Source organism: Episyrphus balteatus, chromosome 2 (assembly GCF_945859705.1).
Source record: "Episyrphus balteatus chromosome 2, idEpiBalt1.1, whole genome shotgun sequence".
NCBI lineage: Eukaryota > Metazoa > Arthropoda > Insecta > Diptera > Syrphidae > Episyrphus > Episyrphus balteatus.
The window spans coordinates 43,405,106-43,430,162 of NC_079135.1; the positions used below are offsets into that span (position 1 = coordinate 43,405,106).

General features: G+C 32.9%; 1 protein-coding gene across 1 annotated transcript in view; it reads left to right on the forward strand.

Annotated features, from left to right (window-relative positions):
- The window catches only part of LOC129908795 (klarsicht protein), a 443,345-nt gene that overhangs the window by 157,052 nt on the left and 261,236 nt on the right, over positions 1–25,057 (forward strand). The window contains exons 4-6 of the mRNA XM_055985556.1: positions 12,134–12,704; positions 19,268–19,528; positions 19,590–19,748. Coding sequence (XP_055841531.1) covers positions 12,249–12,704; positions 19,268–19,528; positions 19,590–19,748 — 876 coding nt within the window. The 5' untranslated portion in view covers positions 12,134–12,248. The remainder of the gene's footprint in view (positions 1–12,133; positions 12,705–19,267; positions 19,529–19,589; positions 19,749–25,057) is intronic.

Genomic DNA, 25,057 nt, shown 5'->3' on the forward strand with positions numbered 1-25,057 from the left:
TCAAATCTAATAAAAACACACCCTAATTTGAGTTCTTTAAAAAATGATGTATTATGATCTCACGATATTGAAATATTTTAGTGATCAGATTGTAGAGAAGTGGTACATAAATTCAAATAGATTTTCTGACCTAGTTTTTTTTTTTTTTTATTTTTTAACGTGGGTCAGAGATTTTAGTAACAATTTTGAACTATTTTTATTTTAAATGTCAACTTATACGATCTTTGGTCATTTAATTAGAGTGTCCAATGGTGCTTGACTAATGAACGAGTTGTTGAATTAACAGCTTTTGTGAGTTTCCATTGGTGTGAAAGGCGGGAAAATATATTCAATTCAAATATACCTAACCTAATAATTGTGGGTTAGTATGTTTTTTTTTTTTTTTTTATATTTTTTTTAAACGTCAAATTATCTTATCGATGATAATAGAGTTGCAAGATCGAAAATATAGACCAATTACGTCAATGCCTTTGGGGCAGTAGAGTTAAATAATATTATTATAGGCCTATTCAAGTTGTGCGTGGGATTTGTTACAGATAACTTTTTCGCACGGTATATCTTATTTAAAAGTGTAACGAGTAATTTTTAACATTTCATGGTCACTGAATTTTGGGGTAATTTTGTATTTTTTGTGTGAATGAAAATAATTGAGTTATTCAGAAATAAAAATTAAGTGATTTGTTTATATTGAGAAGAAAGGAGTGAGTTATTAAATTTTTTTGGAGGCGTTCAGTGTTCACTCATGCGGTAAATTGTGTTTTTTTTTTATTACTTCATTTATTGGATGTGAGGAGGAAAATAATTTATGGTGTTCACTTAACTGGTCAAAAATTGCTCTTGTTACCATAAATCAATTAATTGGATTAAAATGTTTAAAAAAATCAGTAACCTGTGCGAAAAATTACCTTGTTTTATGAACTGAGCAAAGGTTTTTTGATTCTGATATATTTTTTTTTTTTTTGGTCAAAAGCAATTTCAGTTTTTCTGCCGCAGCCTAAAAACTTTTCGGAATTTATTCGGAGTCGTGTCAATATTAATTTTTTTTTTACGAAGTTTAATAATATTTTTGGAGCACTCGAGTGTTTTCTTCTGGGTTTATATTTTTTTTTTTTTTAAAGAATTTCTCCCAAGTTGAAGTGACCGACGAAAACTTGTAGTTTTTTCGAACTACGGGTTTTCCATTTGTATATCTCCTTTTATCCATCTTATACGTAGCACAAATTATAAAGCAACCTGAGCATATTTTATCTGATTTGAAGGACCATTAAATTTTTTACAACAGTTTTTCCAACTGAAAAATATTTTTTGACATCGAAAGTAGAGTTGAGGCTGTTGTTGCGATAGCTGCTTTCAATCACTCTGGTCTTCCACTGAGCAGAAAACAGTTGCGATTTCTCATCAATATCGCTGCTCACTGTTCAGTTCCCATATAAAAATCCAACCCAATCTAATTTGATGTGTCCTTTTTGTTTCGTATACAATAATGAATATGAAGTGAAAAGGGAGAACAGTTAAAATGTCTTAAAAATTTCACTGCGTATAAGTATAACTGCTCTCTGTTTTTTTGTATCTTCACTGCTCTTTTCCAAAAATGTTGTCCAATCTATATATCATATTTTCAACCATATTTCAAATCAGGAAGAAATTTTAAGAGTAATTGACGGCTTTAACTGCTATTAAAAGACTGATTAAATAGCAGCTATTAAAAGCTGCTCTTTTTTTATGATGATCACTGCTATCAGTGCTCTTAAAAAATCGTTCTTTAGCACACCTCTACTCGAAAGAGTGCAGCCGAATTGTGGATGTCGAATTAGAAGATTCGGCGAAAAGCTTGTTTAAAAACTGCTCTTTTAGTGGTTAAATTTTTGTCTGGGTTCCTGCTTACTATCATAGTTACCTTTTAACTAACACAGAGGTTCAATACATTTTTCTTTAGTCTTTCTTTGAATGGAAATATCTAACAACTTTCATGGAGCAAGCAATTTCCATAGTAAATATTGCAATCGTTAACTTTCCGCTATTCAAATCACAGTATTTATGTACAATTGAAACATATATTGATACATATTTTTTTCGGCACTTTGTATTCTCCAGCTTTTAACTTTTACCGCTGTCTAATTTAAATATTTCAATTCGGCTGATTAGATTCTTAAATTGAATATACCTTCTAATAGCTCATCTCATTCAGAAGATAATTGTATTGAAGACTTTGAAGAAATGCCGACACAATTGCCCTGATGATATATTCAATTGATATTCTTAGTATATTATTCAATTCAACAGTCTCAATCTGTCACTCAACGACGAACTTTAATCTCCTTCTACTTTTCCTCCCCCTTCACAAATAAGATCATTGTAAAATAAGACCGAAATGAACTTTCAAGTTTCTCTAATGCAAAAAAAAATTTATATTAGCACACCAAACCAATTTCAAATGAAAAAAAATGTTATAAAGAAACTGGTCTAAAAAAAAAGGAATTCATATTATGGACTCGCACAAAACTATATTTGCTTTACCAACAACAACAAGTACATAGTTGCATCTCAACTCAACCAATATTCGTATACATACCAACTACCAAACTAACTGTGCGCAAACAATAGCCAATTGTTGTGTCAATTCAATTACGTATCTAAGCAATTTTCAAATGTCAGACAAGTGTAACTTCTTGGAATGTGGTGTATCTGCAGCCACCGCCACCGTTAGTACTATTAACCAGCAACACCATCATCACCAGTAGCAGCGCCATCAAGCCGACAAAAACATAAATAAAAAAAAAAAAAAAAAAACTAATAACACTGTGAACAAAAGGTGATCACAATTTGCATAGAGTCGCGAGCTCCAACTATAACGCGCTACTCCGCCGCTATATAACACTCAATTCAGAATAACTTTCGCTTTTTTCCCATTTTGCGAGCAACAAGACACACCAGCCAGCAGGTCTAGATTCCGCATGTGTGCACCTTTCTTCTTGGGATGCCTTTGCCAAAAACTATTTTTTCGCGGTACCTATACTCCCCCGGGGCTAAAGGCGTTTTTTTTTAAATGCTCACATTCAAATAGTCTACGTCGTCGTTGGTTGTCACTTGTCGTCCATTAGTAGTGTGACACTGACATCGACCAACTTGTCGAGTTGTGTAGTTGTTGTTTTTTTTTGTTTTCCTTTTAATGGTTATCCCAGTCAGATGCCATTCTCATGGTGGCGTTAATTAGAATTCACTTAGAGTGCAAGCAAATTAGATCGAAATGTGATTAAATTGATTTTGAATAAAGACACAATCACTAAAAGAAAAAACAAAAACATAGAAATTTTGTTGGCGAATTGACAATCAAAAGTTTTTTGGCTCGAAAAAAAGTCAAAGACCTTCATGTTTCTAATTCCTTAAAGGCTTTCGAAATGGTGACCATTAAATTTTTGCAATTTCTTTATTGACGAGACCAATAGCGCCACTTTGTCTCGCTTGAAACTTTGCAAACCTTTTTTGCTTTAATTCCTTCAGTTAACACTGTGTTTTGTCAGTTCCAGACCGTGGAAGCAAATAGTCACTCAAGTGCCTGGAAGAACTATTAAGACGGGTTTCTAAGCAACTAGAACTGTTTCACCATTTAGTTTTTATCGAAAGGATTTATTGGCTTTTTTTCGTTCGATAGAACTGTCGGGCTCCGGCAATGAATATTTAACAAGTCGCTGTGTCTAACGATTCTATACTTTCTGCGATGCAAAGACCAAATTATTCACCCGAAAAAGAAAAAAACGAACTAAACGTAACGTAACGTAACCTAACCTAACCTTACCTAACCTAACCTAACCTAACCTAACCTAACCTAACCTAACCTAACCTAACCTAACCTAACCTAACCTAACCTAACCTAACCTAACCTAACCTAACCTAACCTAACCTAACCTAACCTAACCTAACCTAACCTAACCTAACCTAACCTAACCTAACCTAACCTAACCTAACCTAACCTTCTTCTTCTTCCTTTTTTCTCGGCGCTGTTATGATCTCGATGTCGAGGGGATCATAACCTTCCCACGTTACTGCTTCACACTAGTGATCCGCCTGTGGGGTTCGCCGGGTTGACCTCAGAAATCGGCGGCAAGCCTCCCGGTTTTGTATTGTTCCGTTTCTGAGGCCAACTGAATGCTGGTGTTTTTGCATTTGCTTGTACCAGGAGTTTTTAGGCCTACCTTTCTTTTTATTTCGTGTTGGAACGTTATATGATATTGCTTTTTTGACGGGGTTCTCAGGATCTCTCCTTTGAACATGGCAATACCAACTGAGTCGGTCGTGTTCAATTTTTTGGGAGATGGTATTTTTAACATGAAGGCTTCCTCGGATCTTCGTACTTCTAATTCTATCAAGCTTTGTTACTCCTGCTGTCATGCGAAGCATCTTCATCTCAGCTGCCGTTAACTTACTCTCATACTTTTTGTACATTGTCCAACATTGTGAACCGTATGTGAGTGCTGGACGCACAACTGCGGTGTAGAGCCTTCCTTTCAGCTTAGGGGGCATTTTTCGATCACAGAAGATAGCAGAATTTTCCCGCCACTTCATCCACCCTACGCTTACGCGATGATTGATATCGTCATCACAAGTACCTTCGTTATTTATCATAGACCCCAGATATTTAAACTTTTCACACTTGGGAAGCACTACACCATTCAAATAAATGTCAGGAATAGGCCTGTGTGGATCAGAAAATGGGCAGCATAGGTATTCTGTCTTTTTCGCGCTTATGCGGTACCCACTACCTTCTAGAACATCCACCCATACATCAAGTGCTCGTTGCAGGGATATCGGGTCTTCACTTATGATGGCTCCATCGTCAGCAAAGAATAACTGATGCACTTTTGGGTCCGTCACTTTGCCTTGAAGCAGGTAATCAAGAACGGTAATAAAGAGCAGAGGACTCAAGACGCTTCCCTGGTGTACACCTACTGTGATTTCGAATTCTTCGGTGACTCCAGCTGCACATCTTACTTTAGTAACTGCTCCATCATACATGTCCATAATTATCCGCACATAGGTTTCCGGAACTCCTCGTTGTCTGAGGGCCACCCATATCAGATCTCGTGGTTGTCGATCGAATGCTTTTTCAAAATCAACCAATACCACATGCAAATCCTCCAAGGAATCTCGATGTTTTTCCATAATGATTCTGATACTCTGGATTGCATCTGTGGTTGATTTACCCGCAACAAACCCGCACTGGTCATCAGATAGCCTTATTATTTTTCGCAGTCGGCTACCCAAGACTCGCTCAACGATCTTCATGGTGTGTGACATCAGCTTAATCGAACGGTAATTATCACAGCTTCGAGTATCACCCTTCCCTTTGTATATTGGAAGAAGATAACTTTCCCTCCATTGATTAGGCATTCGATCACCTCGTATAAGCTTGGAAACAAGAACCATGAGCCATCTAGACCCGATGTCTCCCATCTTTTTCCAAAACTCTGAGGGTATTTCGTCTGGCCCAACAGCTTTTCCCTTTTTGGAGTATTTTACAGCCTCACTAACTTCTTCGACTGTGACATCGGATTCTTCGCTTAAGTTAGGTGAAGCTATTGGAAAGTGTAGCCTTGGAAATTGTTCATTTAGAAGTTCGTCACAATACTGTCGCCACCTGTGGAGGATTTCTTCGTTTTCCACAAGTAGTTGGCCTTGAGCATTGTTAATAAACTTTGGCGAACAGATCTCCTGAGCATTTCTTCTTCTTTGAGCGGCTATTTTGAAGATGGTTGCGCCCTTATTCACGTTTTGTCGTAGCTCTTGAATAGCACCAGCAGTCGGGGAAGAAATTTCATCTAGCTCCCGATACAGGTCTTCCGTATTCTTGGCTTGAATTTGGGCACATATCTTCTTCGCTTCTTTCTTGCAGTTTTTGTATTCCACTTCGAGGCGTGACTTTTGCTCTGTATTATTAGAGGGGCACTTCGACCAAGCTTTGAAAGCCATTTTCTTTTTACTTACAACTGCTTTAGCTTCATCATTCCACCACCATGTTTCTTTGCCTTGTTGGTTGTGTCCTTTTGAAACCCCTAACAGTGTTTTGGCTTTTTCTATGCAAGTTCGCTGTAGGAGGTCCCACATACTTTGTGCTGTACTCTCTTCATTTCGAAATATATTGGTGTTGTTATACAGATAGTTTTGCATATTCGAAATAAAAGCTTCGCCTTTTTCCTTATCCAGATTATACCATTTGATCTTCCCAAAAGTCTTTGTCTTTTTGTTGTCGTTCACTGTCTCCATAAAAAATTCTGTCAGTAGGAGACGGTGTTGGTGGGCGATCGCTTCTCCCAGTATCACTTTACAATCCTTGACCCGAGGTTTCATGAAACTAGATACCAAATGGTAATCAATCTGAGTCTCATTTCCACCACTGCTGTAAGTGACCAGGTGTCGGCTTTGTTTGATGAACATGGTATTAAGTACGATAAGACCATATGTTTTGCACGAGCTCAGGATGTCTTCACCAGGAGAGTTCCTGATGCCGTATCCGAGGCCTCCATGGCAATCTTCATAGTCTTCGTTTGTTTTCCCGACATGTCCATTTAAATCTCCGCCCACGAACAAAAACTCTTCCTTTGGGATGTCCTTAAGTAGGTTGTGAAAATCTAGCCAAAATGCATCTTTTTCCACCTGCTCACATCCAATTTGGGGAGCATATGCAGTGACAATATTCCACAACTTTCCTTTAATCACCAATTTAAGGGACATCAAACGGTCACTGAATTTCGAAATGGACAATATGCTGCCTAAGAGGTCTTTTGTAAGGATGATTCCGATTCCGTTCTTACCCTTTTCGGTTCCATAGTAGAACATCTTGTAATTTTTTGTCCTTGTATCCAAGAAACGGGCCCTATTTCCCGTGTTACGCCATTTCGTTTCTTGGACACACAAGATGTCTACTCGCCTTCTTATCATCATCTCTTCCAGCTCGAAGCTTCGACCTGTCATACTCCCAACGTTCCAACTCGCAACTCTCAGATTTTGTATAATCTGTGGCATTACTTTGCTAGCCCCCGGAATCCGTCTAGCTCTGACCCGAGCATTGCTACTCGGTCCAGGATCAGTACCATTAGTAATGGTAGTGCCTGGCGGGGTAGTGTCATTTCTTTGGACGAGTACTTCCATAATGCTTCAGTTCACAAAATCTTGCGAAACGTTGTTGTTGTTGTTGTTTTTTCGACGCGTGCATACTCCAGTTTTGTATTTGATCTCTCTTTAACAGCACCGGTGATCTCCAGTCGTGCCAACCCAGGGACTGGCATGCACACTTTTGGGAAAGTTTACAGGTGTTAAGTGTCGCTAGGTTCACCTTGGTGTTTGTGACCTAGATAAATTTGCTCCTTTAGTCGCCTTTTACGACAAGCGGGGAGGCGCTGCAGGAATATTCTAACCCGTCCCTGCACAGGGATAACCTAACCTAACCTAACCTAACCTAACCTAACCTAACCTAACCTAACCTAACCTAACCTAACCTAACCTAACCTAACCTAACCTAACCTAACCTAACCTAACCTAACCTAACCTAACCTAACCTAACCTAACCTAACCTAACCTAACCTAACCTAACCTAACCTAACCTAACCTAACCTAACCTAACCTAACCTAACCTAACCTAACCTAACCTAACCTAACCTAACCTAACCTAACCTAACCTAACCTAACCTAACCTAACCTAACCTAACCTAACCTAACCTAACCTAACCTAACCTAACCTAACCTAACCTAACCTAACCTAACCTAACCTAACCTAACCTAACCTAACCTAACCTAACCTAACCTAACCTAACCTAACCTAACCTAACCTAACCTAACCTAACCTAACCTAACCTAACCTAACCTAACCTAACCTAACCTAACCTAACCTAACCTAACCTAACCTAACCTAACCTAACCTTACCTAACCTTACCTAACCTAACCTAACCTAACCTAACCTAACCTTAACATAACCTTAAACTTACTTCAATCTAACCCAATTCTAACCCTTGTTTGAAAAAAATAAATTTTTTATTTGTTACACAAGAAACACAAAATGTGTCGCACCCGAAACGATTTAATGACCCTTATTTTTTGTGATAAAACCAAAAAGTTGCGATTTTTGTCCTTCTCCTTGAGCACTAAAGTAAATCTTTAAAATTTTTGCTAAAAGTTATGAAAACTATGAACCCATTTCTTCCCTCCAGTCACGAATTATGATAGTCACAAAGACAATTAATTCTTTGTTGAAAATTCTTGTAACTGTCACAAGTTGTGAAAGTGTGTAATGTGTATATTTCTCCCAAATTCTAAACTGGAAATGCTGAATAGATGGTGTTCCATTAATAAAAATTGTAAATCAAAACATGTAGCACCCGAAACGCCCCACTACTCCGATTTTCACACCTTAAAAACCTTTCAACATCTTAAAATACTCACTTGTGCATAAAAGCAAAACATAAAATAAAAAAATATTTTTGTACTCATTTATTGTTGTGACAAAGTTTCAATAAAAACAAATTCAATAAAGTAAAGTCAATAGTTTTATTTTGGCGCCAAATAAACTCAAGAGATAAAACTCATAAAATCCGGAAATTAAATGCTTCTTTCGCCAAATTGGGAATTCCACGTTTTCTTTTGTCGTCGTTGTTGTCGACGATATTTTGAAATTTAAACAACAAAAAAAAAAAAAAACTACACTCATTTCCATTTGCATTTCCATTGGGACGCATTGATATCGATTGCAGTGGCACTCCCCAATCTAGAATAATCGCCTGTCACAATATCGTCGGTATTCGATTCGAAGAGGAGTGTCGTACAGGGAACAAGTCACAGTAGAGTATAGTAGGATCTCTGGACATTTGGAAAGTGTAAGTTGCACATTTTCTTTCTTTTTTTCTTATTCCCATTAAGTGAACTTCGATGTTTCCCTTGTGTTTCCGCCTCAATGTTATTATAAATGAGTGACAAAGGGCATCAACATAATTGAATGCCAGAGGAGGAACAACTTTATTCACCAAACGACTGACGATGACGGTCGACAATGACGACCTGCGCCTATGATTTATGCTAAACGAAAACCTACGCCTGCTTGATCAAAGCTCTGTAGCTCTCTAGTCTGATGGTAAAGTATCATTGAGTGTCATAAAAAATTCATCCAAGAATGTGGCATCTCAATAGAGAGTATCTTTCTTTCTGTGTTGTGTGTGTAGTTGAAGGAAAAAAAAACACAAGAATTCATTTATTTATGGTGGAAAGTTTAAATTGGTTTGAGTTTAAGATAATCAATTCTATGGGCGTTGAGATTGTCGGTAGATTGGTTGCATAGAGATGCTTGTTGGTTTGGTGGCAGGCCGCAACACTGCATCAGCAGTGCAGTGGTGGAACCCTGTTGTTGTGGGAAACACGCAATAAATAACATTTCAATAGGTTTTATATCAATAAATTGACCGATTTATTACCGATTAAATATTCAGATAGGAAAATAAAATTAAAAGAAAAAAAAAAAAAACAAAGAGTTGAAGTGGAAGAGAGATATAGAAGCCGTTAGTTTAGATAATTAGATCTTTTCGTTTTTTTTTTTTTTTTATTAATGCCTGTCCAAATCGATGATGTTAATTAAATTTAATGCAATCTTAATTATCATGAAAGCTTGCAGTTAGAAGTGAGTTAGTGTTATGTTGATGAGGTTTATCTCTTGGGACGAATTGGCTTTTAATTCAGACACTTTTACTGAAAAAGAAGGAAATTTGTACATTTTATTTCTGAGCGATCTAAGAGAGATGCTGGTCTCTAGTCTTCACTTGCAGTCTTCGAAAAATTGAAGAGGCATTTTCGTAGTGGCCATTTTTGATCAGTTTGTTGGTTGAAACAAAATTGACCTAATTGATCCTCCGGTAACTTGGACATCATTCGCGGTGCCAACCATTCACTCTTCAATTAGAATACGGTTTTCACCAATCTTGATTTTGGTCTCAGGGTTTGCATACTCCAGTATTTATTGTAAAGGACCAAGTTTTTTTTAATAATTTTTATAAATCCTGGCCCACTTCAAAACTTATTGAAGATCAAACACCGAAAATATCGATTTTGCTCATATGACTTTAAAATAGTAAAAACTATCGAAAAGTATCACATACTGTAAAAACATATAATGTGAATGATAAAAATTAATTTTAAAATTTATAGAAATTAATTTAAAAATTTATGAAAAAATCAGTTACCTAAACTGCTGCTAGTGCTAGTTGATGTTAATTGGTGGTGAAATGGATCTCTTGTTTAGATGGCACACTCTGGGTCGACCAAATGTAACGTAGTATTTTAAACCCTGGATCCGAGGATAAGGTGAATGTTTATATTAGGTATAGCACGGTTTCGATAAAATACAAAACATTTAAATATTATAATTCCGTACAAAATAAGTTATTTCCTGCTTTTTAACTGAAAAAATGATAATTGTCGAACAATATTTAAACACATTTGATAGACAAAATATTCCATGCCAACTTTTTCGATACGAGGAATGAGTTAGAAGTTATTGCGACCTAAAAATTTGTTATATTTCAAAAACACGGTTTTTTTCAATCCACATTTTAAAGTTCTTTTATCTTTTAACTATACTCTTTTTCTTTCACGCGCGACCAGCTGTAATTCGCAATTTTTAGTATAGTTTTTTTTCGATTCATTGACTTATAAAGAAATGGCATTAGTTTGAAAAAAAAACCGGTGAAAAAATGGCCTTAAAAGCGTTAAATACCTACATCAGAAAAATCCTATTTACTTCACTGGAGAAGTATTGTAAATCTACCCAAAAAATTTCAGCCCGATCAGCTTAAAGTATATAGTAACTGGTCGTTCGGTGAAAAAAAAAAATGATTTTAAGTAATACGCGTTTAAAGTCTTGAACGCAAAAAATCTAGCGATCATGATGCGGAATGGTAGCACTTCTGAATCGTACAAAAACGCTTTTATTCGTCATTTTTGAATAGTTTTGGGTGAGATAAAACCAGTAAAAAAATGTTTTAAAAAAAATTCAAAAGGCATTACATATAACCCCTTTGGGGTTATTTCTTAGAGGGGAAATTGGGTTTCTTTCTAACAAAACTAAAAAATCCAACGAAGTATATTTTATGCAAATCTGTTGAAATTTGGCTGAGAAAGAAATTACTATTTAACTATTTCAACCAAATACAGAAATATTCACTAATACTAACTTGGTACTCAAATGTTTATCTTTTTCCTCTGCTAAGCTGTTCCTTGTTTTGTTACAATTGCTGTATGCTGATCTTTGTTATTGTTCTCAGATTCTGCTCTTAGATGCTGTTCCCAGTCAGATATTTGGAGGCCCTCAAACTACACCTTTTCGGAGCAAAACATTATGCAATAACATTAAGAGTTATTCGCAACAACTGATTATTCTAATAACTGGTAACTTTATATATGAGAAAAGTAAAATAGTAAAAAGATAGCGTACTTTTCATTTGAAAAAGAAGATTGATTAGTTAAGGTCGAAAAATTTTTTTCCTCAAACAGTGCTTGAATCTTAACTTAATACACCGAACCGAATGACGAATGGCAATATTGTTCTTTCAAATAAATTCTTCGAAACTTGCAATTGTATAATAACGGAAAAGTTGTAAAAGCAAATGAGTTCCAAAAACCTTGGAAATTATAAATATTTTTAAAAAATATCCGAAAATCGTTCATTGCTGTAAATAGTAATAAAAAAGCAAACATTGCATTATATTGCAAGCAATTTGGTTTCAACTTAAACTGAAATTATTTGCATTTTCCAATGCTAAATAGAAAAATTGCATTGAATCAAAAGTAGAGGAACATTTTTTGTAGAGAAAAGTAAACTCCTTCCTTGATATTTGATATTTTGAGTCCTTATTTTTGGCTTAATCTAATCGAACTTGGTCTTTCGAACAGAGAAATAGTCAAACGCTGCAGCCAGTTTATAGCTGTAATTTACACAAGATTTATTTTAATGAAACAAATTTCTAAAAAAGAGTCGAAGACTGCAAATACTGGCCGCTAGTAAGAATATACATTTTATTCTGCCCTACTTTATTTTGTTAAATTTGTATGAATATTTATAATATAACAATGTTTTTTTTATTTTTTTCTAATTTCCAGAAATCACATCTAAGCATGTCCCGTAGATGGTAAAAATCACAATCCAATGACATCTCTTGATTGATTGCCTCTTTTTCTCACTGATCAAACGACGACAACAATTACTCAAGATAAAATGAAGGCGCCACCAAATGTCACCATCACCTCAACTACCTCCGCTACAAATACAACCATCAGTACCACAAGCGGAGGAGATGAGTCTTTTTGCAGTAGTAGCAATGCAAATTTTATGTCATTTTCTGGATCCGAAATGAGCACCACAATAGATAATACACCACAAACCCCTAGCTTTGGTAGCAGCAGTAGCAAAAGTGGCAGTGGTCTTTTTCATCAAGCAAGTGCCAGTAACAGTAGAATTGGAATTGGTGATGGCCCTGATGGAGTAGTGACTAGAATAAACGGTGTTAACACAACCAATAATGGCAATAATAATAATGGTGGTGGTAGTGGTGGCTCGTACATAAAAGCCTCACTATCAATGACATCGCTGCCCCCCGACGAACAACTACAAGAGGGCAGGGAAGTTATTAAGGCTAAGCTGAGGGTTGAGAGACCGTACAATAGTCTAAAGGTAAGATAGAAGGAGATTCAAAAAAACTTAGAAGCTAATAAAAAAGAAAACCCCCCCTCTTCTGATCGATGCACCAAATCGCGCACAATTTGCTTAGGTTTCACCGCGCGCTTAAGTTTCTTGAGACTTATTTCTTCGCTTAGCTAGGTACCCATGTTTGAAGTAATAGAGTTTAGTATTTTTTTTGTTTTGTTTTTGTTTAGGCGCGAAGTTCGTTTTGTATCTTTTGTATCGGATGATTTCGTTAAGATGCGGAACACAAGTTTTATTTATTTTTTTTTTTTTGCTCGAAGAGGGCATAACCTTTTACAAAGAGTTAAGTCGGGGTACTAGGTATACAATACATTACCTTACCCACCACGACTAAACGATGATGACTATGATGATTGTCTGTTGATTCTTTTTTTTTTGTTTTTTCTTTAGGATGCGGAAGCTTTATATGGAAGGAGAACAGATGAACTAATAAATAATATTATGAGATTAGGTTAATGCGAAAAGCTATAATAATAATGATTGATTGTGTAACTAACTGGTTTGGTTGGTTATCATCACATCGCACAATATGTCAACCCAATGTGAGTCTTTTACCAAGTTTGAATCGTGATGTGTTTGTTTTTTTTTCGTTCGTTCCTTTTAAACCACATTCCATTTGGTATTAACCTTAAGATTTTTACACTCCGCATCGGTTGGTTGAATTCAAAATTGGTATTATACAATTTTTTGTACAGTTCCAGTGGTAAATTTTTAGTGCTGTGTGGACAGCAGGGTTGTAAAAATATCAATATGAAAAAATACATTTAAAATAAAAAAAAATTATTTATTGCAAATAAAAAAACTTGCATTAAAAGAAATTGTTGCAACTGAAAAATATTTGCATTAAACAAAAATTTTTATTGCAACTGAAAAATATTTGCATTGAAAAAAATATTTATTGCAATTAAAAAATATGCATTGAAAATAAAATTTTTATTGCGATTAAAAATATTTTGCATTGAAAACAAAATTTTATTGCAAATAAAAAATTTTCTACATTGAAATAAAAAATCAATGCAAAATGTGTGCATTAAATATTTTTTTTTAATACTCGTCGAATTTCTTAGAATTTTTTTTTCGATGTAATTTTTTTTCATTTGCAATACAATTTTTTTTATGCGAAATATTTTTAGTTGCAAAAAATATTTTTTGTTTCAGTTTCAATACAAAATTTGTTTTAATGCAAATATTTTTCAGTTGCGATAAATACTTTTTAATTGCAATAGATATTTTTTTTGCAAATTCTTTTTAATTGCAATGTATACCTATTTTGTTTTCTTTGTAATGAAAAGCAAATACATTGAAAATAAAATGATTCTTTACAACCCTAGTGCACATTGCACAGATTGAAAGAATGTCTGCCTTCAATAAATTACAAATAATGTAAAATTGGATAGAGCTATTTTTATTAGATTTTCATGAGCATTTGCTTAGCCCTCTTGAGTATTTGCTCCAGGCAGCTTGTGCAGTTTTAGTGTTCTGAATACAAATCTAGCATATTCTCAAAATTAATACTTAGTGAGAAAATACTCATGGGAATGCTGCAAAACGTGGTAGGGCTTATTTTGAGACTGTTTAAACCTGAATATTTACAAGAGGAATTGCTTGTGCTTAATGGAATATCTGCTCTCAGCAAATGCTATTGATATTCATACGGAGTGAAATTCGTGCCTTGCAGAGTCTTGTTCATATTCCACAAATAATTCGCACAGCAAAGCGAAATTTTGAGTATTTGCTTATTTTTTGCCATATCATGAAATAAACTGAGGAAGCCAATGATTGATGGTTTGCAAAAATTACGAAAAAACCGGTGATAATGAAAACGTGTGGTAATGAAAAACTTTTAAGAGTATCTGCTCTGAGTAAATACTCATTTTTTTATTCACACCATTAATTACATAAATTAGTTGAAATGAACAAAATTGATGCAATCGTTCTTTTATCGTTTGAAGTATTTTTGTGCGATTAGAACATGTGTCTCTAAAAAAGCATTTGCTCAGCTTCTTAGAGAATCTACTAAAAGCAAATGTTCATTTTTTCTGTTTTCTCATTTTTTTCTGTTTCAGAAAACGATAAATTCTATTGATTTAGAGTGTAAAAATGATGTGTTGTGTAAGTGGAAAATGTTTGATTAATGTTCTTTGATCCACAAGCTAGCTATAGCGTGATTGCTATTATGGAATAATAAATAAAATCAATTAAAAGGAAATATATCATACTTTGAAAATGGCAGACTTTGATTTGATAGAGAATTAGCTATAAGACTATACATCCATACATACGAGAAGAAAATACAAACTGATGTGGAGCCATTTACACACAAAAAAAAAAGATCTAATTGAATGGTAAACATCATTTAAGTGAAAAGTCTATTGACTTGGAAGTGAAATGCATTCTCTTAAGTTGGTCTTTAAAAAAACTAGTTAAGTGAGCTTAGGTATTTGGAAAAGAACATTACGTTCCGATTTTATTTTATTTTTAAAGTGGTAACTTTTGGAGCTTAGGTACTGGTTTACTAATTGGAAATTTTATAAAGATTAGAGATTAGACTGAATACTTATTGAAACAAAAATTGAGTTGTTTCGATTTGAGCAACTTTTAATTTTGTGTCTTAATTATATGATCTTGTTTTTTAGTTTGGTGTTATAAAACCTATGTTAACGGGTAATTGGTAAGTGGGTTTGAATTTATTATGTCGTTAATATTGTTGGGTCAGTAGTTAATGATTGTAAGGCTATATCTTATGATCGATAATAAACAATTTCCGGTTCATGGGAAAATTTTAGGAGGCAAATATATTTTCTTAAGACAAGAATATTGTAGTCGTAAAATATATATTTTCTTATTTAATAGACGAATTTGTTTTTCGATGTTTTTTATTCTTCCATATCTACTAAAAATCTTACAATTTTGATTTATCTTGAAAATATGGTACCTGTTTCCTATTGTGCATTGATCTGCGATTTTGTGATCTTGTTAAGTTTTTTGTTTCATAGTTTACACGTACCTACTGTGAATAATATCAGAAAATTTTTCTGACTGAAACTTAAAACTTTCTTTTTCAACTTCAATTAAAAGATGTTTGCTTAAAGTTTTTCAACGTTTTGTAGCTCAGTGAATCTCACCATATTTATTACTTTTAATATTAAAAACTCATTTTGAAACCATTTAACTAAATTGTTCGATGTGGATTAAACTCTTTACTGGATCAAAATTTCAATACGTATTTTAGCTCATCTTCAACATGATAAAAACTAAACTAATTCACGAAAAGCTTAAATATAGCCGTCCTTGCTCGTGTCTAGTTTTTTTTTTCCAAAATTACATACATACTATGCTAGCAGTTTGATCTTGCACTCTCTTTAAGAATTTTTCGTTCGAAAGTGTAATATTTGATGCAACACACAGTGAGCCTGAACAAGTTTAAAGTTGACCTAAAATGTCGACAAAAACTAAAAATGAGGCTTTGTTCCTGAAGGCCTCAGCAATAATAATTAGTTTTTACCAAAATCGGATTAGCTTCCTTTTTCGAGATACCCCCCGTAAACGATTTTTTTTCGAAAAAAATTCATATCAACGCAAGGCTCGAGTACGATAACTTAGGCGCCGAGAATTGAAAACGGTTTTTTGTAGAGGTATTCAATACATTCATTTTTTATTATGGGAGCGAGGGTCTATGCCCCCCCTTTTAGGAGGGAGGGGCAATTTTATAAAAAACTACTAAAAAAATTATTAAAAAACAACGGCAACACTTAAAGGTATCAGTGATACCTTTTTCAAAAGCTAGAATTGTACACTTAATTTGAGTTTTTAAATCAATATATTTTAATCAGTAGTTTTCGAAATAATCGATTTTCACATTTGTGAAAAATAAGTATGAAAAAATACATTGAATACTATTTTTGTCAAGACTATGGATATCAATACGGGATAATTCGATAAAATAAATTACCTCAATGAATTCCTTATCAAATACTGAAAACCACATCTTTCTATGCCTTCTAGTTTTTGAGAAAATTGAAAAATAGGAAAACTACTTTCTTGTCAAAAAAAATTTATGCATCCACCTGGCCAAAATAATTTAAGTTTTTACATAATGTGAACAAGATCGGCTACTTTCTATCTTTAATCGGTCCTTAAATGTCAATCAATTAAAAGCAAAATGTAAATTTGTAACAGTTGCAATTATTTTGCAGAAAAAACAGCTGAGTTCACGTGATGCAAAATGCTGATATTTTGCAAGTAAAGTAGATTGTGAGCCACACAAAGTAGAAATAATTAGGAGTATTGGTGAACTTAGTCAAATATTTCCGTTCCGTTCTAAAAACCTCAAGAATATCAAAAATGCTATTCTTACACATTTCCTCAACTTAATTACAGGTTTGAAACATTTATTTGAATTTAACCATTTATTTATATTTTATTTATGTTTATAAAAAATGCTTCTTTTTCTAAATCAATGGCGGTAATTTCATGAAATTCGGTTGAAAATTAGCTCAGTAAAAAATTTTAAACGACTTCATTCATCCAGACACAAATTGGAAAATTAGTTCAACATGAAATTTCTGCATTTTTGTTTTAGGTACGAACCGTTTAAATTTTTTTATCAGCAATTTCGATAATTAAACAAATTCAAGCAAACCCATCCATCGTCTAGGCCCTAGCTTGATGCACAGTTAAAAATAATTAATGGTTTCTTACTTGCTTGGGGTATTGTTTAATGTTTTAAACATTTATAATACAGTAAAATAAGGAGAAAAAATGGGTAAATCTCGGAATGAATGTTAGTAGAAATTTTTTTTGCTCAATATCTTCCTTTTGCCGTTCTATAACATATCTCAAAAGTCTAGAAAAATCTCATGTCCGCTTGTCGCGATTTCAAGGTCAAATCGCGAAATGGAGATTTTCAAAATTAGCAAAAATAGGCTATGGTATTATATACACATATGATACATGATTTCAAGGTATTTTTTAATGCTGATTCCAAAAACTCTAAAATCAAGACAATCTGACGTCTCTGGAAAAAGTTATACCTGTTTTTCATCTGTCAACTCATATTATTATAACAGTTGCAAACTTACTGCCGAAAAACCCTTAAAAGTTATGGTAGATGAACCAAATTTTGTATGAAGATTTTAGAATACATCATTATTAAAATCAAAACAATCCATTACAAAAAATATATATACCTACGAAATAATGGTATTTTTTGATGGAGGGGCAAATTTTAGGATATGCACTAAAGAAGATTCTTGTTCATCTTAGGAATAAGTGGTAATAGGCTAATTTTTTCATTTTAATCTTTGTTTGGATATTCTTTAACTACCCTTAAAAAATCTAAAAAAATCTCATGTCCGCAAGTCCTAATTTTCTTGGTTTGAAGATAAGGTGCAGATTTGAAAAAATTGAAAAACTACTCTTCAGATATTTGTGTCAGATCAACATGAATAAGGTACATTACTTTTCAGGGATGGTCATATTGATTTGTTTGTGGGTTTTGTTAGAATCAGCGTTAAAAAATACCTTGAAATGATATGGGTTATGTTGGTATACATATAAGAATCTAAAGTTTTCTTATTATTTTTTTTAAATCTGCACCTAACTTAGTATAACCTGGAAAATTAGAACTTGCGGACATGAGATTTTTTTTAGATTTTTGACATAAGTTATAGAATATCCAAACAAACATAGAAACCAAAAAATTAGCCTATGAGCACTAATTCCAAGATTGTACCAGAATGTTTTTTAGTGCACATCCTAAAATTTCCCCTTTTCTCAAAAAATACCATTTTGTCATAGATATAAATGTTTTTTTGCATTGCATTGTTTTGATTCTTAATGATAATGGATATGAAAACCCTCATGCAAAATATGATTCCGTTACCATTACTTTTAAGGGTTTTTCGGTAGTAAGTTAGCAACTGTTATAATAATATGGGTTGAAAGATGAAAAACAGGTATAACTTTTTCCAGAGACGTCAGATTGTCTTGATTTTAGAGTTTTTGGAATCAGCATTAAAAAATACCTTGAAATCATGTATCATATGTGTATATAATACCATAGCCTATTTTTGCTAATTTTGAAAATCTCCATTTCGCGATTTGACCTTGAAATCGCGATAAGCGGACATGAGATTTTTCTAGACTTTTGAGATATGTTATAGAATGGCAAAAGAAAGATATTGAGCAAAAAAAATTTCTACTAACATTCATTCCGAGGTTAAACCCTTATTTGACTGGATTATTATATTATAAAAAAGAAGCTATCTTATCAAAGAATGAATAATTTTCTCAAACATTCGAGCAACTCTAGACAAAAATGTACGAAAAATCACTTTGTTTTCATTACATTTATCATAAAACATGTTTGTATTTTAAAATCAATCAATAAATTTGTTCAAATTAATTTTCATTTTCTTTAAATAAAATTCAAAACAATTTTTTTAATTTGGTGCGTCGATTTTCTTTAAAAATTCATAAATTCTTTTAAATTCAACGGTTTTTATATTCAAATTCAAATCTCTTTGCAGAAAAAACGAAATACTGACCGTGACACATGGCGCCACTCATGGGGCAGTGGCCATAGCCACAGTTCATGCAGTCTGCACAGCAATGCAACAACTGGTGGAATAATTGGGTTGCTGTCTGGGAAAGATGAGTTTTGGGCTGCACTACAGACAAACTACAATTATATTATGGACACAAACCTCTTGGATACTTGCAAAGAAGCTCGTTGTGAAATAGAAGGCGCTGCAAGCGTTACAGAGAATGCAACTGAATGTTGTTTAAAGGTTTTTTTTCAAAATATGAAATCAATTTGAAAAGAATAAAATTAACATTGCATACTTTCAGATGTTAGATACTTCTCGCAGTGAAGGTTCCTCCGAAGATCCAAAGGAGTTGAGAAAATGGTTACGTGAAATGGAAAGCAAACTAGAAGAAGCTCCGTCCCTATCAGAAGCTACACATTTTAACATTGAAGAATTGCAAAGACGTCTTGATGAACACTCGGTATGTTGAACTAGTTTTTTTCTTTTTTCGTATTTCTTCTTCTTGATGCTGAAGTGGTTAGGCTATAATTAAATTTAATCTCTCGACCTATCAATAAAGCTTAAAGTCAGCGCGAATAACTTACCTGAAGACTTTTTGTTTGCATAGTTGCGGTGGTTAATGGATTAATTTTGCCTTTGCAATGATAGAGGTCTCTTCTCAGTCAGTAGTCGGCTTCTGAATTGTCGGCTTCTGCGAGAGTGTTTAGCAAAATTGTTAGGTATTATTGCGATATGGTCATTTGGATATGAAAATGATTTGATTTTGAACGTTAGCCGTTATGCTTGTTTCTGCAAATTAAATCGTTACTACTTGTTGATCCAAGTATTTTTCAATTCCTCTTGAATGTTGATTTTTTTTTATAACTCTTTCGGCAGATTTAATGACTATATTATTGGTTGCTTGTGTTTGCTTTTAAGCTTACAGGTTGTATTTAATCAATCATTTTAATTACCGCAAATTGAACAGAGCCTCAGGGCAACGAGATGATTAATGTGCATATTTGCAAAGGAATTTTAGCATTTCACTTGCACATTTCGGTACATTTAATTATTTCATAGATTGTAGGTTAGAGAGTGAAGATTTTAAAGTCGAAAGTTGATTGTTTCTTTTGTAAGATGTAGAATTTTTGCTGATAAAATGATTTTCATAGTATGTAAGTCTTTTAATTGAATTCATCGTGTTTCAAACATGATTTAAGAATTAAGGTACTTCTATTGTTTAAGGCTAAATTAATATAATAACAAACCGAGCCAATTCGAGAGTACGATTAACGTAATCCTCATTTTGTTGTTGTTGGGTTTATTGCTCTTTAAAGACGAAAGACACCAACAAATATTAAAAGTACAATTTTAATTTAACTGAAAATAACAGTCGGCAGTGTCCGGTATGTAGTATAAGTTAAAAAGGTAGTAATTGAAGGATTGTAAAAATAGTCAGGACTCCTTGAATTATTACCAAATGTATTCAATTTGATGTTTTGTTTTTGACCTGTAGTCCAAAATAATGCGTTTCGCCCAGGCACAACAGTTGGGCTCATCAGTAAGATGCTGTTGTACCCTTCTTGTAGTTGATGATTACCAACATTTATATATTTTACAGTGAAAACTCACTGTAAACTATATTATTTTAGGGGAATTTGATTAAATTCGTGCAGCTTAAAAGAATATTGCCCGTGTTGTGCCTGGGCGAAACGCATTATTTTGGACTACAGGTCAAAAACAAAACATCAAATTGAATTTATTTAATAAGTCCATAAAACAAATTCTTGTTTACGTTTTCTTCTTCTTCTTATTACCAAATGCATGTATGCGGTCATATCTATTAAACTTTAAGTTAACAACCTGGAATGAGTTCTTACAAATGAAATCAGATAAAAAAACCTTTCTGATGCTGGTAGAAGCTCACAGACATCTTCACAACAAATTTTTTTTACCTGTTTTCTTATAAGTCATTCTGTATTTCTGCAATATTATCATCAATTAACTAGCGAACATCCTATTTTAAGCCGAATCTTGAGTAAAAAACAAAAATTAAACTCAAAACGTTTTAGAGATTATTGGCCTACCACTTAAAGGCAATACTTATTACACGGTGTTACAAAAATGAGGTTTTAAAATATACGCGGGCGGAGACCTATCAGGTTTTGTAGAGCTAGTCGCACTGAATACGAAACGGTATTTGAAAATCCCCTAACACCCCCAAAATCTGGAGTTACGGGCAAAAAACGGTTTTTTGGACCTTCACCCATTGAAAAAATTCTAGCTTCGACAATTTTTTACCCATTTTCGATTTTTTTACAGTTTCTGATAGAAGATAAATATACCTTTTTAACAATGTATAAAACATGTAACTCGGTTAAACCACTTAGAATTTATAAGATGTCAAAGTTCAAAAATTCAATTTTTTTTGTCATTTGCCCAACTTCGGCATCAATTTAAAGTATATGTTTTCAAAACAACATGCTATTTAAAAAATATATTCTAAAACTATATCTATTTCCCAATCGATCGAGGTATTTTTTATGAAAATCACTTCAAAATTAGCTTAGAAAAAAAAATTTTTCGATTTCAACCCAGATACAGAAATTCGAACTTTTAGGTATAGAACAAAAATGTTGTTTCGGCACGTAGTAAGATAAGTTGGGCGCCAGGATTTGATTAAAGGTTTTTGTAGAGGAGCTCAATACAAACATTTTTTTTCTTTGGGAGGGGGGTCTATCTCCCCCCGTTTAGGTGGGAGGGGCATTTTTCTAAAAAAAATTATCAAAATAAAAAAAAATTATTAAAAAACAACGGCAACACTTACAGTAATAAATGATACCATTTCCAAAAGGCAAAATTGTGCATTTGGTTCTAATTTCTAAATCAATATAATATTACCAATAGTGTTTGAAATAATCGATTTCAAAGTTAAAAATAGGCGAAAAAAAATTTGTAAAAACTCATTTTATACTATTTTTGCCCAGACTGTGAATTTTAGTAAATATATTACTTAAACAGAAAACTGCCTCAATTAATTCCTTATCGAACAGTGAAAACTATATGTTTCTATGTCTTCTAGTTTTTGAGAAAATTGAAAAATAAAAACAAATAAAAACAAAAAATATTTTGAAAAAAGAAAAATCTGATAAAATAATTTTTCAATTTTCTCAAAAACTAGAAGACATAGAAACATATAGTTTTCACTGTTCGATAAGGAATTAATTGAGGCAGTTTTCTGTTTAAGTAATATATTTACTAAAATTCACAGTCTGGGCAAAAATAGTATAAAATGAGTTTTTACAAATTTTTTTTCGCCTATTTTTAACTTTGAAATCGATTATTTCAAACACTATTGGTAATATTATATTGATTTAGAAATTAGAACCAAATGCACAATTTTGCCTTTTGGAAATGGTATCATTTATTACTGTAAGTGTTGCCGTTGTTTTTTAATAATTTTTTTTTATTTTGATAATTTTTTTTAGAAAAATGCCCCTCCCACCTAAACGGGGGGAGATAGACCCCCCTCCCAAAGAAAAAAAATGTTTGTATTGAGCTCCTCTACAAAAACCTTTAATCAAATCCTGGCGCCCAACTTATCTTACTACGTGCCGAAACAACATTTTTGTTCTATACCTAAAAGTTCGAATTTCTGTATCTGGGTTGAAATCGAAAAATTTTTTTTTCTAAGCTAATTTTGAAGTGATTTTCATAAAAAATACCTCGATCGATTGGGAAATAGATATAGTTTTAGAATATATTTTTTAAATAGCATGTTGTTTTGAAAACATATACTTTAAATTGATGCCGAAGTTGGGCAAATGACAAAAAAAATTGAATTTTTGAACTTTGACATCTTATAAATTCTAAGTGGTTTAACCGAGTTACATGTTTTATACATTGTTAAAAAGGTATATTTATCTTCTATCAGAAACTGTAAAAAAATCGAAAATGGGTAAAAAATTGTCGAAGCTAGAATTTTTTCAATGGGTGAAGGTCCAAAAAACCGTTTTTTGCCCGTAACTCCAGATTTTGGGGGTGTTAGGGGATTTTCAAATACCGTTTCGTATTCAGTGCGACTAGCTCTACAAAACCTGATAGGTCTCCGCCCGCGTATTTTTTGAGTGTTACACCGTGTTATTATACAAAAACCATTCTCGAAATAATTCTTTGTGCATACATACAGCCTGGTTGTAAAGAGCTTTTGGTAGTTCGGTTGGACACAAATCGACTATTCTTTAAGACCAACAATTGACTATTACATACGTTTAACTTATCCATTATAAGGTTAATATAAAAATTTTGAGAATATCAGCTATTTGATTCTTTTGCAGTTTTCAAATGATTTTCTAAAAAGTTGTATTTGACTGTATTATACAAATTGTATTTTATTATTTGTTTTTTTTTTTTTTTTTTTGTGAAGAAGCCTGAAGTCGATGTTCATTTTATGTCGCATAAAGTTTATCCAAACGTATTTTTTTAGTGAAAGATAATTTTTAGCGCTCTCAATTATATTTTGCCAAATTTTTCCTTGAAACTGTTCTAGTTTATCATTCATTTTCTTTCATTTATATCTGCTGTTTACTTATAATCAGCGAGGTTTCATTTGATTCAGTTCATATTTTTACTTGTTTTTACTTGCGATATAGGTACTATATATCAAGTTATGCATTCGTACAAAAAAAAAAAAGTTGAGATAACATTTTTCCATGACATTACGATGGTAGACAATGCCAAAAAAGTGGGTCCCGGAAGTCCGTCTGTCTGTCTGTCTGTCTGTCAGTCTGTCTGTCAGTCTGTCTGTCTGTCTGTATAAGGAGCTACAGCCTAAACGGATGGACTGATTAATGTCAAACTTGGTATGTAGCATTATTTGGCGACTCTCCAGAGGGGTTTTTGGAATTAATTTTTTTGGACCAAAAATAACGGTACTTGTCATATACCGATTTCAGTAAAATTGAAATATCTCGAAAATGGCTCTAACGATTTTGTTTAGAAAATTCAAATGTTAGTTTTACGTTAAGGTTTATCTTTAAATGAAAAAATTTTTTTTTGAAAATCATTATTAACGGTACCTGCCATAGAACCGTTTTTTTTTTTAATCAAATTATCTCCGAAAGTGCTTATTCGATTTCAACGAAACTTTTTGTGAAGAAACATTTATATAATTTAAATACAAGCCAAAAACAAAATTTTGCAAAAAATAATTTTTGGATTTTTAAAAAAATTTTGAAAATTTTTTTTTGAAAAATCAAATTTTCGAAAACGGGACATTGAATTTTTTTGAAATTTTGTTATTAGATGTTGATTAGTAGTTTCTACAAAATGGCATACCAATTTTATTTTAAAACTTTTTTTCCAAAAAATTATTTATAAAATATTAGTTTTTTAAAAAACGGCTCTAACGATTTTGAAAATTTTTTTTCTTAAAATGGATGTTAATATATCAATCAAAACTGCATACTTGTTTTGGAGGGCTATTTAATTTCAGATTTTATTTTATTTTTTTTTTTTTAAACGAATTTTATTTTTTTTTCCAAATTTCTATATAAAAAGTCTTAAAAATATAAGCAACTTTAACTCTAAGAGCAAGTACGTGCGACTCCAGTCGTGCAATTTATTTATCCAATAGAAGAATTAAAAAAAATTAATGATTCAATTCGTGTGGACCGACGCACACTGGGGAAATTTGTATGGGAGTGCGGAAAAAATTAAATAAAAACTGAACCACTGAATAGATTTGAATGAAATTTTCAGGGATGACAGTTTTCGTCGTAAGAAATTATT